The sequence below is a fragment of the Aphidius gifuensis genome, linkage group LG2, assembly GCF_014905175.1.
Source record: "Aphidius gifuensis isolate YNYX2018 linkage group LG2, ASM1490517v1, whole genome shotgun sequence".
In the NCBI taxonomy this organism is placed as follows: Eukaryota; Metazoa; Arthropoda; class Insecta; order Hymenoptera; family Braconidae; genus Aphidius; species Aphidius gifuensis.
The window spans coordinates 23,673,331-23,692,330 of record NC_057789.1 but is presented as its reverse complement, the minus strand read 5'-3'; the positions used below and the strand labels follow the sequence as shown (position 1 = coordinate 23,692,330).

General features: G+C 27.8%; 3 protein-coding genes across 3 annotated transcripts; all 3 read left to right on the top strand.

The window, feature by feature from the left end:
* The first annotated feature begins 970 nt into the window (after nucleotides 1-970).
* Nucleotides 971-5,615, top strand: LOC122850574 (insulin-like growth factor-binding protein complex acid labile subunit). Its single transcript, XM_044149707.1, has 2 exons — nucleotides 971-2,036; nucleotides 4,396-5,615. Exons 1-2 carry the CDS (start codon nucleotides 971-973, stop codon nucleotides 5,613-5,615), a joined length of 2,286 nt encoding a protein of 761 aa, XP_044005642.1.
* A 4,741-nt stretch (nucleotides 5,616-10,356) lies between these two features.
* LOC122850573 (insulin-like growth factor-binding protein complex acid labile subunit) lies at nucleotides 10,357-13,104 on the top strand. Its single transcript, XM_044149706.1, has one exon. It carries the CDS (start codon nucleotides 10,357-10,359, stop codon nucleotides 13,102-13,104), a length of 2,748 nt encoding a protein of 915 aa, XP_044005641.1.
* Nucleotides 13,105-17,792: 4,688 nt separating this feature from the next.
* On the top strand, nucleotides 17,793-18,911 carry LOC122850572 (leucine-rich repeat-containing protein 15-like). Its single transcript, XM_044149705.1, has one exon. It carries the CDS (start codon nucleotides 17,793-17,795, stop codon nucleotides 18,909-18,911), a length of 1,119 nt encoding a protein of 372 aa, XP_044005640.1.
* The last annotated feature ends 89 nt before the right edge of the window (nucleotides 18,912-19,000 follow it).

Below are 19,000 nucleotides of genomic sequence, written 5' to 3'. Positions count from 1 at the left end.
ACATGTGCTCTTTAATCTTAATATCATTTTGATGACCATGTGACTATGTGTCATCCATAGCTTGAAGCTGATACTATAGTATTTAAAATTCTCGTGGATCTCTAAAAAATATATTTGTCATGTTTACAATATTTTCATATAAAAATGAATAATTATGACATTTTTTTTTTTTTTTTATCATAAAAAGAAAACATAATGTTTATTTGGTCATAAATAGCTGACACACTTGTTTTTTCAATAGATTATAGTCACAATAAATCTTATCAAAACAAAAAAATAAAATAACAAAAATTAATTTCTATACAAAATTTGTCAAAATGAGATGATAATATTATTACTTCATTTATCTTTGACGACTTATTTCAATATAGAAAAAAAAATACATTGTCATCGATAAATTTTATTACATCAATCATTCAAAAATAAATATTGATTTTGCATTATTTATTTGATAATATTTTATGATATACTACCATAAACTTATTTTAGAAAACGTACTATATGTATTTTTTATCAGCTTACAAAAATAATAATGATGATGTTTTTGTTTATTTTCAAGTTTTCAAATATTGTTATACTGTGTAACAACTGCATCACCTCAATCAACATTAAAAAATATATTAAGAAATTTATATCCATATCGATATATTGACAAAATTTCAAGTAAGTAATTTAATTATTATTTAATAGAAATTAAATGGAAACCACGAATCAAATTATTTCATGAATTTTTAGTTTTCTCTTTCTTATTTATAACGGATACTGATTGCATTGCCAATTGACAGAAAGTTTCCAAATTTAATTAACAAATTAATTAAGAGATCAAATATTTAATTATGTTTTAGTTATGGATACAAATATTTCAACGTCAACAATTAAAAGCCATCATAAATACTTTTGTAACAAAAAGTCACCTTATTATAAACCAAAGGTTTGTAAGTTGCTGAGTAAGAATGCTGAAAAAAAGAGCATGAGCATTTCTTCGGAAGAATTAACTGTTTTTCCAAGAGATTTATTTCATGGCCTTGAAGATCTTCACCTTAAGCTATTGAATATCGAATGTGACAATCTGACTACACTGCCAAAAGATATCTTCAATCCTCTTGATGATCTTCGTACGTTACGAATGAATTGCAGCGAACTAAAATATCTAGATTCGAGTATTTTCTATGAGTTATTACAACTTAAGAAACTTGATCTCAGCTGCAACAAACTAATAACTTTATCAAAAGATATATTTAATGGTCTACAAGATCTGTGTGTCCTAGATTTAAGTTTTAACCAACTCAGTTACCTTGAGCCAGGTATTTTCGATGATTTATTGAGCCTAAATGATCTTTATATCAGTGATAACAATCTTACAACTTTACCGAAAGATATATTTCGTAATTTAAAAAAGCTTCGTTATCTAAATTTACGTTCAAACAAACTGAACAATCTTGAGTCAGGTTGTTTCAATGGCCTTGAAAATTTGTTGGAGCTATATTTGGATAGAAACAAAGTCACATTTTTATCAAAAAATATATTTAGTAGTTTAAAAGAGCTTCGAAGTCTTTATTTAGGCTCTAACAAACTACGAATTCTTGAGTCAGGTTGTTTCAATGGTTTATCACACCTCCATGAGCTTCGTATGAGCAAAAACAGTTTAGCAACATTATCCGAAGGTCTTTTCAATGGTCTCGAAAGTCTTCAGATACTGTATTTGAATTCAAACAAACTACAAAATCTTGAGTCAGGTTATTTCAATGATTTATCACGACTTGAGAAGCTTCATCTGGGCCATAATAGTCTTACAACATTATCCAAAGATGTTTTCAATGGTCTTGAAAGTCTTCAGAGACTATATTTAAATTCGAACAAACTACAAAATCTTGAGCCAGGTTGTTTCAATGGTTTATCACGACTTGAGAAGCTTAATATGATCCACAACAGTCTAACAACATTATCCGAAGATGTTTTTAATGGTCTTGAAAGTCTTCGGACACTGTATTTTTTTCCAAACAAGTTGACTAGTTTCTCAGAAGATATATTTAATGGTCTTTCAAAATCTTTATCATCTCTCTTAATTTTCATTCTTTTTATAATTTATGATTTCATGTATGGTATTCATAAAAAATCAAATAAAGTTTAATAAATAATTGAAATTTGTTGTGTTTTTGCTAATTGGTGTAATATTGCCATTGGTCTTTAAATATTGATACACATACACATAATAAACTTCTTTTATTATAAAAAAATATAACTTTTTCTTTTTTTTTTTTCATTGAACAAAAGCGTTAATTTATTCTATATAAGTCAGATTCTTTTCGAGTTTAAATAAATTTATTTTTAGTCGTTTTTGAATTTAAGAGGGGAATACATTTTCATAAAGTCCATGAGTGTATACAAATTTAACAAAATCTTTCTCATAAAATGTTGTCTTGCACTGATCAATTAGTAATAGTTATTAGTCAACGCATGCGTTATACGAGTGTGTGTCTAATGCTAGAAAATGTAGGGAATACTATAGTTTTCTTGAACGCCGCACATATCACTCTCACGAATTATTTTTTGATACATAACGCATTAGCTCTCATCTGCCATCACTAAAAATTATTATTCAATCTCGCATACGTGGTTTTAAAGAAATTTTTACCATTTGTTGCAATCTCAGAATATTATTTTCACAGTTTTAAATTGCGTCTGTTATCCACAAGGTCTTGACAGTTAAGTAAAGGGATTTGGACGATTTTTTAAAACGAAGAGTGAGACAACATTTTTTCCCTGTTTTTTGTCTTTTTCGCACTCATAGAAATATTGTGTTTCTAGAAATCATCCGCAAGAGATCTCTAGTGATTTTTCAATAATTCCTCAATAAAAATCCATTTTTTCATACTTTAATTATTAATTGTAAAAAAACTATGCTCCAAACCTCTTTATTTTTTTTCTATACGTTTTCTTTTGTCTCATTTTATAACCCGATAGTTTTTTTTCATGATGTAATATTGTCGATTGGAGATATTGGTATTTTAATGGATTTTTTTTTGACAAAAATCGTATTCTCCATAAGAGCCAATGTTAAAAGTTGTCAACTTTAAAAATTAATAAAAAAAAAGAGCTTCCAAACAATTACCAAAAAATCACATAAAATGTATTAGTATTTCAAAAATCTACTGTATAAATTTCATTTCTTTCTCATATTCCGAAAAAAATCGTCCAAATCCCTTAACTAGACTCATTCATGACCTTCACGATAAAGGGATATATCGTCGTCACGTAAATAGCTGGCTCAATTTTGTTGGTTATTTTCATTACTGGGGTAAGTGAAAAATGAATTAATAATAAAATGTTATTTAGCAGTGATCAATTAGTAATAGTTATTTGTCAACACTAGCGACGTCGTATAGACAATATCTAATGCAGAAAAATAATTTCATTGGATTGCGAATTTGCGACAGGTGAGAGAAAACTAGATTTCTGAAACTGCGCATGCGTTATACAAGTGTGTGTCTAATCCTAAAATATACTAGTTTTCTTGAACGGTGCAAAAATGGCGCTTTTTGGCTCCGTCGTCGCCGCACTGTGGCGCTTTGACTCATTCAGTACCTGGCAACTCTGGTGCCGCACCATTCACTCACGAATCATTCGTTGATGCGGTTGATGCATACGCACTAGCTCTGCTATCACTAAAAGTTCTTTGTTAATGTTACTCACGTGGTTTTTAAAATAAAGTTTCATCACTTGTTACTATCCAAAAAAATTGTTTTTATATAGCTTTGAAGAGTGCCTCTTATTAACGAGGTCTTGACTGGACTCACTTATTACTTTTACGACAGAGAGATATATCGTCGTCACGTAATTAACTGACTAAATTTTTTTGACTACCTTCATTACTGTGGTAAGTAAAAATCATTCAATACTTTTAATTTTAAATTACATCAATAGTATATATGTGAATTAAATTATAGAATTAAAACTGTGGATATAATAGAGAGTCAATCTCAATGTCATTATCGAAAAAACGTGTTCAATGTCAAAATTGAACATTTGTTCTTTATTCTTGATATCACAATTAAAAAAATAATAATGATGTTTTTTTTTTTTATTTTTCAAGTTTTCACATATCGTCATACTGCGTAACCACTGCATCATCAATCAATATTACAGAATATATTGAGAAATTTATATCCATATTGATATATTGACAAAATTTCAAGTGAGTAAATTTATTTATTATCAAAATTACATTGAAACCACGAATCAAAATATTTCATAAATTTCTAGTTTTCCCTTTCTTATTTATAACGGATGCTGATTGCCAATTAACAGAAAGTTTCCAAATTTATCTAATAAAATTTTAATTACGTGTTATTAAAATTCAAATATAAAATTTTCAAATATTTAATTATGTTTCAGTTATGGATACAAATATTTCAACGCCAACTATTAAAAGCCATAATAAATACTTTTGTAACCGAGAGTCACCTTATTATAATCAAGAAATTTGTGAGTTGCTGAGTAATAATGCTGAAAAACATGAGATGAACATTTCTCAGAGAAACTTAACTGTTTTTCCAACAGATTTATTTCATGGCCTTGAAGATCTTCAACTTGAGGAATTAGAAATCAGCTGTAGGAATCTGACAACACTGCCAAAAGATATCTTTAATCCTCTTGATGATCTTCGTTGGTTACGAATAAATTCAAACGAACTAAAATATCTCGAGTCGAGTATTTTCTATGAGTTATTACAACTTATAAATCTTGATCTCAGTTTCAACAAACTAATAACTTTATCAAAAGATATATTTAATGGCCTACAAGATCTGTGTATCCTGAATTTAAATTGTAACCAATTGAGTTACCTTGAGCCAGGTATTTTCGATGATTTATTGAGCCTAGAGAGTCTTGATATCTGCTATAACAATCTCAAAACTTTACCAAAAGATATATTTCGTAATTTAAAAAAGCTTCGTTGTCTAAATTTACGTTCAAACAATCTGAACAATCTTGAGTCAGGTTGTTTCAATGGTCTTGAAAATTTGTCGTCACTAAATTTGGATTCAAACAAACTACAAAATCTTGAGTCAGGTTGTTTCAATGGTCTTGAAAATTTGTCGTCACTAAATTTGGATTCAAACAAACTACAAAATCTTGAACCAGGTTGTTTCAATGGTCTTGAAAATTTGTCGTCACTAAATTTGGATTCAAACAAACTACAAAATCTTGAACCAGGTTGTTTCAATGGTTTATCACAACTTTATGAGCTTCATATAAGCGAAAACAGTTTAGCAACATTATCCGAAGGTCTTTTTAATGGTCTTGAAAGTCTTCAGAGACTGTATTTGTCTTCAATCGAACTACAAAATCTTGAGTCAGGTTATTTCAATGATTTATCACGACTTGAGAAGCTTGATCTGAGTCACAACAGTCTTACAACATTGTCCAAAGATGTTTTCAATGGTCTTGGAAGTCTTAAGGTACTGGAATTAAACTCAAACAAACTACAAAATCTTGAGTCGGGTTGTTTCAATGGTTTATCACAACTTGAGGAGCTTAGTATGGTCCACAACAATCTAACAACATTATCCGAAGGTATTTTCAATGGTCTTGAAAGTCTTGAGACACTGTATTAGTTGTCGAAAAAATTGGCTAGTTTATTAAAAGATGAATTTAATAATCTCTTAGATCCCTGGGAAGGTCATGAAACTCCTATGTATACATTGACAATAATTTAAAAACTTTTATATGATTTAAAATTCTAAAATTTATTATTTAAATTCAACGAGCTTATTTGATTCTTGCTATTTTCATTCTTTTTTTAATTTATGATTTTTTTGTATGGTGTTAATAAAAAATATATATTAAAATATATGTTAATAAATAAATGATTGAAAGTTGTGTTTTTGCTTATTAAAATAATATTGTCATTGGTCTTCAAATATTGATACACATACACATAATGAACGCATTTTATTATAAAAAAATAATCGATAAATAAATTTTTTTTAATTGTTATATAATTTTTTCAGTTTAAATATTTATTTATATGATTATAATAATATTTTACAAATATTTTTTTCTTTTGAAACAAAATCTCAGTAATTATTATCAAGATTCAATTATTTTTTATCGAAAAAATATTTATTTATAAAAATTGTGAAGGATTATTCATTTGTAGTGTTTTTTTTTATTTTATATATTTTAATTTATATATTTTTATAAAATTTATGAAGTATATAAGTTTGACAAATTCCCTCTAATAAAATTGATAGAAATATGTGATGAATGATGATAAATTACCATATCATTTAAAATTTATAATGATAGTGTCAGGATTTATTAATTACAAAAAATTATATAGTTTATTATAGCATAATTTTTATTTGAATGTTTTTTAAGATACAGAATTGATCATAATTTTATTTTATTATAGTAGTGTAACTTTAAAATTGCATTGTTATTTTGTAATTTTAATATTATTTATAAATTATGAGTTTTTCATAGTAAATTACAAAATTATGCAGCAATAATAATTGAATATTTAATAATGATATGAATTTATGACAAGAACCTTTAGAATACTTTGAAATTATTGTTTCTTCAGATTAAAAATCGTGATTATCTATTAATAAATGAATTCATGAGAGCAAGGTTCATCTCTTATAATATCATATGCAGTAGATGTAGTTTTGCACACGTTGTTTTTCTGTTTAATACTTTTTAAAATTAATTCTTTATCGTTCTCGGTTAGACTAAATTTATTATGTTCAACATTGACCAAACATAGCTGCATTAAATTGTTGAAAACTTTAGGCTTTAATTCATCAAGCTTGTTTGCTTGTAAACATAAGGATACAAGTCTTTGATTTCCATAGAAAATATTAGTTGAAAGGTGTGTCAAGTTATTATAGCTAATATCTAAAAGTTCAAGATTAATCAAGTCTCTGAAAATTTAAGACTAGTTAGCTTGTTTGAATCTAAAAACACATAAATTAAAGATTCCAGTTCATTGAAAATAAGTCTGAACTAATATGTAAATTTTTAAGTTCAGACAAGTTGTTAAAAGTAGCAGGCTTAAAGCTTGTCAATTTATTTGATGATAAATCTAAATAACGTAATTTTGCTAATCTGTTGAATGATCTTTGTGAAATAAAACTTAAGTTATTATAACTGATGTCTAAAGTTTTAAGATTGGACAAGTTATTAAAAGTATAGCCCTGAATACTTGTCAGTTTGTTTGAATTTGAAATTTAAATACTTTAGAGATTCTAATCCATTGAATACTCCTAGTGAGACAGATGTTAAACTGTTATTGCTGATAAGTTATAACCAAGTCTTTAAGTTTGGACAAGTCATTGAAAGTTTGAAGCTCAATGTCTTTTAGTTTGTTTGACTGTAAATATAAGTGAGTTAAACGTTTTAATCCATTGAATAATTTTATTGGAAGAGAAGTTAAATTATTATTACTGATATCTAAGTATTTAAGACTTGATAAGTTATTAAAAATAGTAGGCTTAAGACTGGTCAGTTTGTTTGAAGCTAAATACAAATCAGTTAGAGATTTCAATGCGTTGAATATTGTTGGTGGAAGAGACGCTAAATTGTTATCACTGAGATCTAAATATCAAATGATTGAAAATATTAGGCTTAAGACGTGTCAGTTTATTTGACCTCAAACTCAAAGAAGTTAGCAATTCGAGATCACTGAATATTTCCCGTGGAAGATATGTTAAATTTGTGTTGGCCAGATTAATTTCCTCGGTATCGAAATCATCACATAGACTTTTGATGTAAAAGACAGAACTTGAATTACAAAAATATTCCAAGTATGTTGGTACTGAAACATTTAATAATAAAAATATGAAATTAAAGAAAAAAAACATTTGCTTTATGATTATGTTACAATAAAAAACTTACATCTCAGTTTTGATGGGCCTTTAGAAATGTCATATATTATCAGGACTTCAGTGTCGCCAGATTTTAAACCATCGTCATTTGATTGATCTGCAGAGCTCAGTGGTGGCAATTTCGATGCGCCCTGTAATTATGTTTCAAAAAAAATGCTTCAAAATTTTATTTTGAAGTAAGCTATCAATTATACAGCAAATAATTTTCTGTATAATTATTTCATATACACGTATACTTTTTTTCTTTTTATTTTATAAATTTTAATATTAAAATAAAAAAATATATATCAAGTTTTTAAAAAAGTACAAAGTTATCATAAAATCCTATGATAAACATTAAAAAAAAAAAATTATTGTTATTCGTAATTTGCAAAAATTTTATTTATGAATAATATTATTCGAGATTATTTTTATTTCAATTTAAAAAAGAAAATATTATGTTAAGGGTTCCATTGTGAAACACTATCTAAAAAAAGACTGCTCACGTTATCAGTGCCTCGTTGTCAAAAAAAAACAAAAAAAGTTACTCAATGGACCTCTGAAGAAACGTGGCATTAATTATTAAGTTATATATATTTTTTTTTTCAAGAACGATAACTCATGTAGATCGTCATGTATTTTAGTGATAAGACAAAATTATTTTTTCTGATTCATTGGAAAGTATAAAATTGTTCGTATCTAAAAGAAATTATGTAAATGAATTTCTGAAATTATTTTAAACTCGAAATATATTGAGCTGTTGTATATAAATAATAAAATATTAATTAGAAAATTTACATGTATATTGAAGTGTATAAAACTATTGGACCAACTATCATCACAACAAATATTATAATGATGGAAAAAAAATATAATTATTTTTAATTTGCAAAAATATTTATGTATCAGTACTTGATTTTTTGATTTTTACTATTACTCATATATCAATTTAATAATCAAACGACGAAATTAATTTCATTTTTTTATCGGACATTAAACATTGTATACGTCAACAGTTATTTTTCACAAAAAATCATTTACATTTATAATATTATTCAAGACTATTTTTATTTTTAAAAATACGCATGCGTTAATGCTAGAAATACTAGTTTTCTTAAATGACACCAGTGCCGCACCAGTCACTCACGAATTATTATTATTATTCTTTGATACATTTTACATACAGTTTACATACATAAGCATGAGCTTTGTCATGTGTCATTACCAAAAATGATTAATGATTAATTAATGTCACACAAGTGGTTTTAAAAAGAAGTTTTATCACTTGTTGCAATCCAGGGTAATTGATTTCATAGTTTCAATGGGTGCCTGTTATTAACGAGGTCTTGACTAGACTCAATCATCACTTTGACGATTAAGAGATATATCGTCGTTACGTAAATAGCTGGCTAAATTTGTTTTGGCTATTTTCAACTGGGGTAAGTGGAAAATTATTCAATGCCTTTAATTTTTAATTTGTATAAATTTTAAATTACATCAATAGTACACATATATTTGTGAATTTAATTACAAAATTAAAACTGTGTATATAATATAGGGTCAATCTCAATGTCATTATCAAAAAAACTTGTTCAATGTCAAAATTTAACATGTGCTCTTCAATCTCAATATCATTTTGATGACCACGTGACATCCATAGCCTGAAGCTAATATTATATCCTGGTATTTATAATATTCTCGTAGATCTATAAAAAATATATTTTTCATGTTTACAATATTTTTATATGAAAATAAATTATTACATTATGAGTTTTTTTCTTTTATCATGAAAAGAAAACATAATGTTATTTTGGTCATTAATAGCTGATCAATAGCACGGTTTTTTTGTCAATGGATAAGTCACAATAAATCTATCAAAACGAAAAAAGAAAATAACAAAAATAAATTTCTATATATTTTTGTCAAAATAAGATAATAATATTATTATTATAACTTTGATTGCTTATTTCAATATAGAAAAGAAAAATAACATTGTCATAGACAAATTTCATTACATCAATCGATTAAATCTATATATATATTGATTTTTCATTATTTATTTGGTAATATTTGTTACTTTATAAACTTATTTTAGCCAACGTAATATATGTATTTTCTATCAGATTACAAAAATGATGATGATTTATTTTTTTTATTATTTTTGCAGTTTACCACTGCATCATCCCAATCAACAATTATTCAATGAACATTAGAGTATATTTTGGCTATCAGAGCTGAAAAAGTTGATCATCAATACGACATTCATATATATATTGATATATTGACAAAATTAGAAGTGAGTAAATTTATTCAGTATTCCTCCGAAATTACATTGAAACCGCAAATCAAATTATTTCATGATTTTTAAGTTTAATCTTTTTTATTAATAAAAGATATTGATTGCCAATTGACAGAAAGTCTCCGAGTTTAATTAGCAAAATTTTAATTACGTGTTATTAAAATTGAAATATTTAATTATGTTTTAGTTATGGATACAAATATTTCAACGTCAACAATGAAAAGCCATAATAAATACTTTTGTAACGAAGAGTCACCTTATTATGATCCAGAAATTTGTGAGTTGCTGAGTAATAATGCTGAAAAATGTGAAATAAACATTTCTCGACGAGCATTAACTATTCTTCCAAGAGATTTATTTCATGGCCTTGAAGATCTTCAACTTAGGAAATTAAATATCAGCTATAACAATCTAACAACACTGTCAAAAGATATCTTTAATCCTCTTGATGATCTTCGTCAGTTACGAATAAGTTCAAACAAACTAAAATATCTCGAGTCGAGTATTTTCTATGAGTTATTACAACTTATAAATCTTGATCTCAGTTTAAACAAACTAATAACTTTATCAAAAGATATATTTAATGGTCTACAAGATCTGTGTGTCCTGAATTTAAGTTGTAACCAACTAAGTTACCTTGACCCAGGTATTTTCGATGATTTATTGAGCCTAAATGATCTTGATATCAGTAATAACAATCTTACAACTTTACCGAAAGATATATTTCGTAATTTAAAAAAGCTTCGTTATCTAAATTTACATTCAAACAAACTGAATAATCTTGAGTCAGGTTGTTTCAATGGTCTTGAAAATTTGTGGTCACTAAATTTGGATTCAAACAAACTACAAAATATTGAACCAGGTTGTTTCAATGGTTTATTACAACTTTATTATCTTAATATCGGCAACAATCTCATAACATTATCCGAAGGTGTATTTAATGGTCTTGAAAATCTTGGGAAACTAAGTTTAAATTCACACAAACTGAACAATCTTGAGGCAGGTTGTTTCAATGGTTTATCACGACTTGTGGAGCTTGATATGAGCAACAAAAGTCTTACAACATTGTCCCCAGGTGTTTTCACTGGTCTTGAAAGTCTTCAAAACCTGGATTTGCATTCAAACAAACTACAAAATCTCGAGTCAGGTTGTTTCGATAGTTTATCACAACTGCATACGCTTGATATACGCAAGAACAGACTGGAAACATTATCCGAAAGTGTATTTAATGGTCTTAAAAATCTTGGGACACTGAGCTTGCGACACAACAGTCTTACAACATTGTCCAAAGATGTATTTAATGGTCTTGACAATCTTGAGAAACTATATTTGGATTCAAACAAACTAGAAAATCTCGAGTCAGGTTGTTTCAATAGTTTATCACAACTTAAGTGGCTTGATTTTGGCAACAACTGTCTGACAACATTATCCGAAGGTGTATTTAATGGTCTTGAAAATCTTGGGACACTAAGTTTGGATTCAAACAAACTAACCACTCTTGAGGCAGGTTGTTTCAATGGTTTATCACGACTTGAGGACTTCAGTATGTACCACAACAGTCTTACAACATTATCCGAAGGTGTTTTCAATGGTCTCGAAAGCCTTCGGAGACTGTATTTAAATTTAAACGAACTACATAATCTTGAGTCAGGTTGTTTTAATAATTTACCAAATCTCAGGAGTCTTTATATCTATGACAACAAATTGACAAGTTTACCAAAAGATATATTTGATGGTTTAGAAGAGCTCGACATCTTACATTTAAATTCGAATGTACTACAATACTTTGAGTCATGTATTTTCAATAATTTATCAAAACTTCAGGAACTTGATATCAGCAAAATCGAGTTGACCAGTTTATCAAAAGATATATTTAATGATCTACGAGAACTCCGTACACTAAATTTAAATTCGAATGAACTTCAAAACCTTGAGTTGGGTTTTTTTAATGATTTATTAAAGCTTCAAGCACTTGATCTCAGCAACAATAAACTCATAACTTTATCAAAAGATATATTTAATGGTCTACAAAATCTATGTACTCTACATTTAAATTCAGGCCAACTGATTTACCTTGAGCCAGGTATTTTTGATAATTTATTGAACCTAAATTATCTTGATATCTGTGATAACAATCTCACAACTTTATCGAAAGATATATTTAGGAATTTAAAAGAACTTCGTCATCTCAATTTATATTCAAACGAACTGACCAATCTTGAGTCAGGTTGGTTTAATGGTTTATCACAACTTGAGAACCTTAATATCAGCGACAACAGTCTGACAAGACTGTCCAAAAGTGTATTCAATAGTCTTAAAAATCTGCGAAAACTATATTTGTATTCAAACAAACTACAAAATCTTGAGTCAGGTTGTCTCAATACTTTAACACGACTTGAGAACCTTAGTATGCGCAACAACAGTTTTACAACATTGTCCAAAGATGTATTTAATGGTCTTGAGAATCTTCAGAACTTAGATTTAAATTCAAGCACGTTAAGCAATCTTGAGTTAGGTGTTTTAGGTAATTTATCAAAACTTCAAGAACTTGATCTCAGCGACAACAAACTGAAAACTTTATCAAAAGATATATTTATTGATCTACGAAAACTCCGTAAACTAAATTTAAATTCGAATGAACTACAAAACCTCGAGTCAGGTTGTTTCAATGGTTTATTACAACTTAAGCAACTTGATCTCAGCAGCAACAAACTGAAAACTTTATCAAAAGATATATTCTATGATCTACAACAGGTCTATACACTAAAATTAAATTCGAATGAACTACAACACCTCGAGTCAGGTTGTTTCAATGGTTTACCACAACTTAAGCAACTTGATATCAGCAAAAACGAATTGACCAGTTTATCAGAAGATATATTTAATGGCTTCTCAGAATATTTATCATCTCGATTAAGATCTGAATTAATTCATTAATTTGGAGATCCAAGTATTTAAATTATAGTCTATCAAATATTAAGACACTTTATATCAGCAGAAATAATTTGACAATTTCATCAAATATAGTTGTAATATAACTCTAATTAATAAATTAAACAATAAATCAATATTTATCATTGAATAGATCTGTTGGAGTTTAATTATTATACCTTAATTTAAATTAATGTCTATATATTATTAATTTATTCATATTTAATTTGTGTTCATACATTTTTGTCTATTATATAATGTAATATAAAAAGCTGAATATCTGTAAAGACTCTATAATTTAGTTCATCTAGTTGGGTTGGTAATTAAATAAATTAATAAATAAGTTAATAAAAAGAACAATAAATAAAAATAATAGTGAAATGGTGAAGACTGAAAACTATATATATACCTAGTTCGATGTGGCTACAATGTCAAGTTTTATTTATTTAAAAATATGTAATAGGATTGTTTATCAAGTTATTGATCATTGCTTGTGTTATTCAGCTATAATATATGGCTGTAAGCAATTGTGGCCTGACTATGAGCAGTTGTGACCTGGCTTTGAGCAATATATTTTTTCCAACGCATTACGTTTATAAGCAATGATCGTTAGCGCTCAAATTAATTGCGTAGAAATTTGCATGTCTATTGCAACAAAGCTAGGGTCTATGAGCAATCGTGGCCTGGCTATGAGCAGTTGTGACCTGGCTTTGATTAATGAAGTAATAATAATAATGATAATACATACGCTCAAATTTTTTGATAATTTTCTTGTAGCTAATTACTTAGTAATTAATTACTAAAGTAGGCTATTTTTTTGAAGGTTATACATAGGTTCTTATGGAGAGTCCGGTTTAGTTTTTAGAAACCTGGTTAGCCATTTTATGGAAAAGGCAGATAGCTTTTTCAAAAACTACAGATAGATAGAGGAAACAATAAGGAAAGTTTTGATATAAAAATTAATAGGGCTTTGAGACCTTTTTATTTTACAATAAATGAAAATAAATTTTTGTCTTTGTCTAAATACTCAAGTTGAAGTGAGAAACAAGATTTTCTCTTTCTTTTACGTAGGTGGGATAGACGCGAAGCGTCCCACCATAGTTTTGTTTTCAATATATGTTTTATGAATACCGCTCATAGCTTCCATAATAAATAAGCTAGATTATTCGTATTGGGCTTAAATTAAAGATCTCGATGAGCTCTAGAGCCTCTGATAAAATTAAAATTTTTCGGGTAATTATTAAGTTTACAAATGACGAAAGAAAAATGTAACAAAATCTTCGAAGCGAAATATTAAGAAAACTAAGAAAAAATCATGGATGCGAAAATTTCACAGATAACAGTAAACAATGAAATAAAGATAATTAAAAAAAGTTTATATTTTTTAAAATCGAATTCGTTTGTTTATTCAAGAAAAACTGAAACGACATTTTTTTGGAACAGACATAACTTTTTCAAAAATTAACTAAGAGGTTTTATTTTAGTTTTAATGGATTCCTCGTCAAAAAATCTACAACCAGAGCCATACTTGAAATTTTTTCAACAATTAGTTTTTTATAATTAGTGATTGTTTATAAAAAATATCAGAGTGAGTAGTTTATAAAATAAAAAGAACCACAAAGAAATCATTCAATGAGCTAATTTGGCTTGACAGCTCGTAGAAAATTTTCTAACAAATTTTTTGACTATAATATAAGATTTTTTTAGTTAATTACTTAAACAATTAATGAAGATTTAAACAATCATTATTTTTTTTTTTTTATTTTTTTTTGCTGTACGCATGCGCACTTGACTGTAGAGCATAATGGCCACTCAAGGTCCCTAGAATGATTCCCAATAATATTGGGCCAATATACAGGTCATCCGAAGTAAAATCGTCGATATCTCCAATATGGCGGAGCCGCGCAAACTTATATCTTGTGTACATATACGCATGCACACAACCACTGATCCCCAATATGGCGTCCCAAATTCTAGCTTCGGATGACCTGTCTAAGGGGACGTTCCAAAAATCACTCGGAAACTCGGAAGGTCAAGATTGTGATCATAGAAAATTTTTGATATTTTGTTGTGGTAGACATGATTTTTTGTTCATGTATTTTTATAGGCACAAAACAATAAATTATTATTGTTTAATTATTAATAATAATTATAAAAAATACTTTTCACAACTGTAATAAGTAACAAAAGTAAATGGCATATGCAATATGGCTGTTTTTGTTGCTTACAATATCTACAGTAACCTCTAGTTACTTTTAAGTTTATTTTATCTCTATATTTTTTCATTTACTGCGCCGGTCCGGGTTTCCGAGTGATTTTTGGAACGTCCCCTAAATCCAGTAACTCATCTAGGGACCTTGTCGTTAAGGGATTACCCCCGCATATCTAGAGACCTCTTGCGTATGAAATTTAGATACATAATATTTCTATGAATGCGAACGAGATAAAAAATTTAGTAACGGCTGCATTCTCTTTGAAAATTGAAAATTTTCAAAACTCCGGTGGGAGAACGCGTCGACTCCGAAATCATAATTTTTATTTATTATTTAATAATGAATTGTTATATTACAATTATTCGTTATATTAAATTTATTTATAAAACTTTAACCTTAAACTTTCAAAAAACAGGATAAATACAAAATAATAAATAAACCAAATTGATTCCTAGAATTATTGAGTGCTACCATCTGCCATCTTAAAAAAAAAAAATCTAATGGTAAAAATGAGTGGCCATCAAGGTCCCTAGATGAGTTACTGGATTTAGACAGGTCATCCGAAGCTGGAATTTGGGACGCCATACTGGGGATCAGTGGTTGTGTGCATGCGTATATGTACACAAGATAGGTACGTATGTATGCGTGGATAGTCACACACATTCACACATGTTTATCAATGTTTATATTTGACATTGTCTGACGTTGAATTGAATTTAATTTGCTAATTATAGATACTTGATATTTAATTATAAATGCAATTTGTGTGATAATATTAGTACTCCTATATTCAAATAGACAAAGTTAAATTAATATACTATCATAATTATATTTTATTTAAAAGAAAAAGAAAAAAAAATTTCGTTCAGGTTATTTTATTCAATAATATTTTATAAACATTAATATTCTTATTATTATTTTATTTCATATTAATTTATTAATCATTAATGATGATTACAGATGCAAAAAAAAATTTTATACATTTATTTTATGACTGCAATTCATATAACTTGACGCCGTAGCAGTTTGAATTTGCGCGGCTCCGCCATATTGGGGATATCGACGATTTTACTTCGGATGACCTGTATATTGGCCCAATATTATTGGGAATCATTCTAGGGACCTTGCTTAACGAGGTTTAGACTGGACTCACTCATCATTTTTACGCTAAAGAAATCTATTGTCACGTAAATAGCTGGCTTAATTTAGTTGGTCATTTTCCATTTTCATTACTGTGGTAAGTGAAAAATCATTTAATACTTTTAATTTTAAATTTGAATTCATTTTAAATTACATCAATAGTACCTATATTTGTGAATTAAATTACAAAATAAAAACTGTGTATATAATATAGAGTCAATCTCAATGTCAGTATCAAGAAAACGTGTTCAATGTCAAAATTGAACATGTGTTTTTTAGTCTTAATATCATTTTGATGACCATGTGGCACCCAAAGCTTAAAGCTGATACTATACTAGTATTTAATATTCTCGTGGATCTATAAAAAATATATTTTTCATGTTTACAATATTTTAATATAAAAATAAATTGTTATGACAGTTTTTTTGGTCATTACTTACTGACACGCAGTTGTTTTTTTAATAGATTAGTCACGATGAATCCTATCAAAACGAAAAAAAAAAATAACAAAAATAAATTTCTATATATTTTTGTCGAAACAAGATAATACTATTATTACTTTATCTTTGACGACTTATTTCAATATAGAAAAAAAAAAAAATATGTCATCATAGATAAATTTAATTGCATCAATCATTTGAATATAAATATTGATTTTGCATTATTTATTTAGCAATATTTTTTAATATAGGTATACTATCATAAACTTATTTTAGACAACATACTATATGTATTTTTTATTATCTAAGATAATAAAAAATTAACACATGCGCGGTCTAATTAATTACTATTTCTTAAAAGTTTTCCCTAGGTATCCATGGCCACTAACCCACTCTGAAAAATCGCGCAAACATCCTGGCCCTTTATCTTACAAAAATAATAATGATGATTTTTATTTTTTTTATTTTTCAAGTTGTCAAATATCGTCATACTGTGTAACGACTGCATCACCTCAATCAACGAAAATCTAATACTCATCAGAGAGTATATTTTGGCTATCAGAGCTGAAAAAGTTGATCATCATTAAGACATTCATATCTAGATTGATATGTTGACAAACTTTTAAGTGAGTGAGTTTATTTATTATTTATTCGAAATTACATTGAAACTACGAATCAAATTGTTTCATGAATTTTGAGTTTTATCTTCTTTATTTATGATGGATATTGTTTACCAATTGACACTAAGTTTCAAATTTAATTAATAAAATTTTAATTACGTTTTATTAAAATTCAAGTATTTAATTATGTTTTAGTTATGGATAAAAATATTTCAACATCAACAATTAAAAGCCATAATAAATACTTTTGTAACAAAGAGTCACCTTATTATGATCCAGAAATGTGTGAGTTGCTGAGTAATAATGGTGAAAAACATGAGATAAACATTTCTCGGAGAGCATTAACTATTCTTCCAAGAGATTTATTCCACGGCCTCGAAAATCTTCAACTCCAGGAACTAGATATTGGTGATAACAACCTGACTACACTGCCAAAAGATATCTTCGATCCTCTTGATGATCTTCGTACGTTACGAATAAATTACAACGAACTACAATATCTAGAGTCGAGTATTTTCTATGAGTTATTACAACTTAAGGAACTTAATCTTCGCAACAACAAACTGATAATTTTATCAAAAGATATATTTAATGGCCTACAAGATCTGTGTGTCCTGAATTTAAGTTGTAACCAACTGAGTTACCTTGAGCCAGGTATTTTCGATGATTTATTGAGCCTAAATGATCTTGATATCATGGGTAACAGTCTTACAACTTTACCGAAAGATATATTTAGAAATTTAAAAGAGCTTCGTTATCTTAATTTACGTCGGAACGAACTGAACAATCTTGAGTCAGGCTGTTTCAATGGTCTTGAAAATTTGTCATCACTAAATTTGGATTCAAACAAACTACAAAATCTTGAATCAGGTTGTTTCAACGGTTTATCAAAACTCCGTAAGCTTCATATAAGCAGAAACAGTTTAGCAACATTTCCTGAAGGTCTTTCCAATGGTCTTGAAAGTCTTCAGAGACTGTATTTATGTTCAAACAAACTACAACATCTTGAGTCAGGTTATTTCAATAGTTTTTCACGACTTGAGAAGCTTGAACTAGGCTGCAACAGTTTGACAACATTGTCCAAAGATGTTTTCAAAGGTCTTGAAAGTCTTAAGATACTGGATTTATATACAAACAAACTACAACATCTTGAGCCGGGTTGTTTCAATGGTTTATCACGACTTGAGGTACTTGATATTGGCTGCAACAATCTAACAATATTGTCCAAAGGTGTTTTCAATGATCTTGAAAGTCTTCGGACACTGTTTTTGTTTTCAAACGAATTCACTAGTTTCTCAGAAGATATATTTAATGGTCTCTCAAAATCTTTATCATCCCTATTAAGATCTGCATTCTATCAAATATTGAGAGACTCTATGTCAGCAAAAAAAAAAAGTTGACAATTTTTTCTAATAATATATCTATAATATTACTTTAATTAATAAATTAAACAATAAATTAATACTTTATCATTGAATAGAGACTGTTG

Bases quoted from the DNA above. Each gene is read 5' to 3' on its own strand.
- LOC122850574 (XM_044149707.1), top strand. From the start codon at position 971: ATGAGCATTTCTTCGGAAGAATTAACTGTTTTTCCAAGAGATTTATTT. The intron at 2,037-4,395 runs GTCTTTCAAAAT...ATTATGTTTCAG, and splicing joins CTCAGAAGATATATTTAATG to TTATGGATACAAATATTTCA.
- LOC122850573 (XM_044149706.1), top strand. From the start codon at position 10,357: ATGGATACAAATATTTCAACGTCAACAATGAAAAGCCATAATAAATAC.
- LOC122850572 (XM_044149705.1), top strand. From the start codon at position 17,793: ATGTGTGAGTTGCTGAGTAATAATGGTGAAAAACATGAGATAAACATT.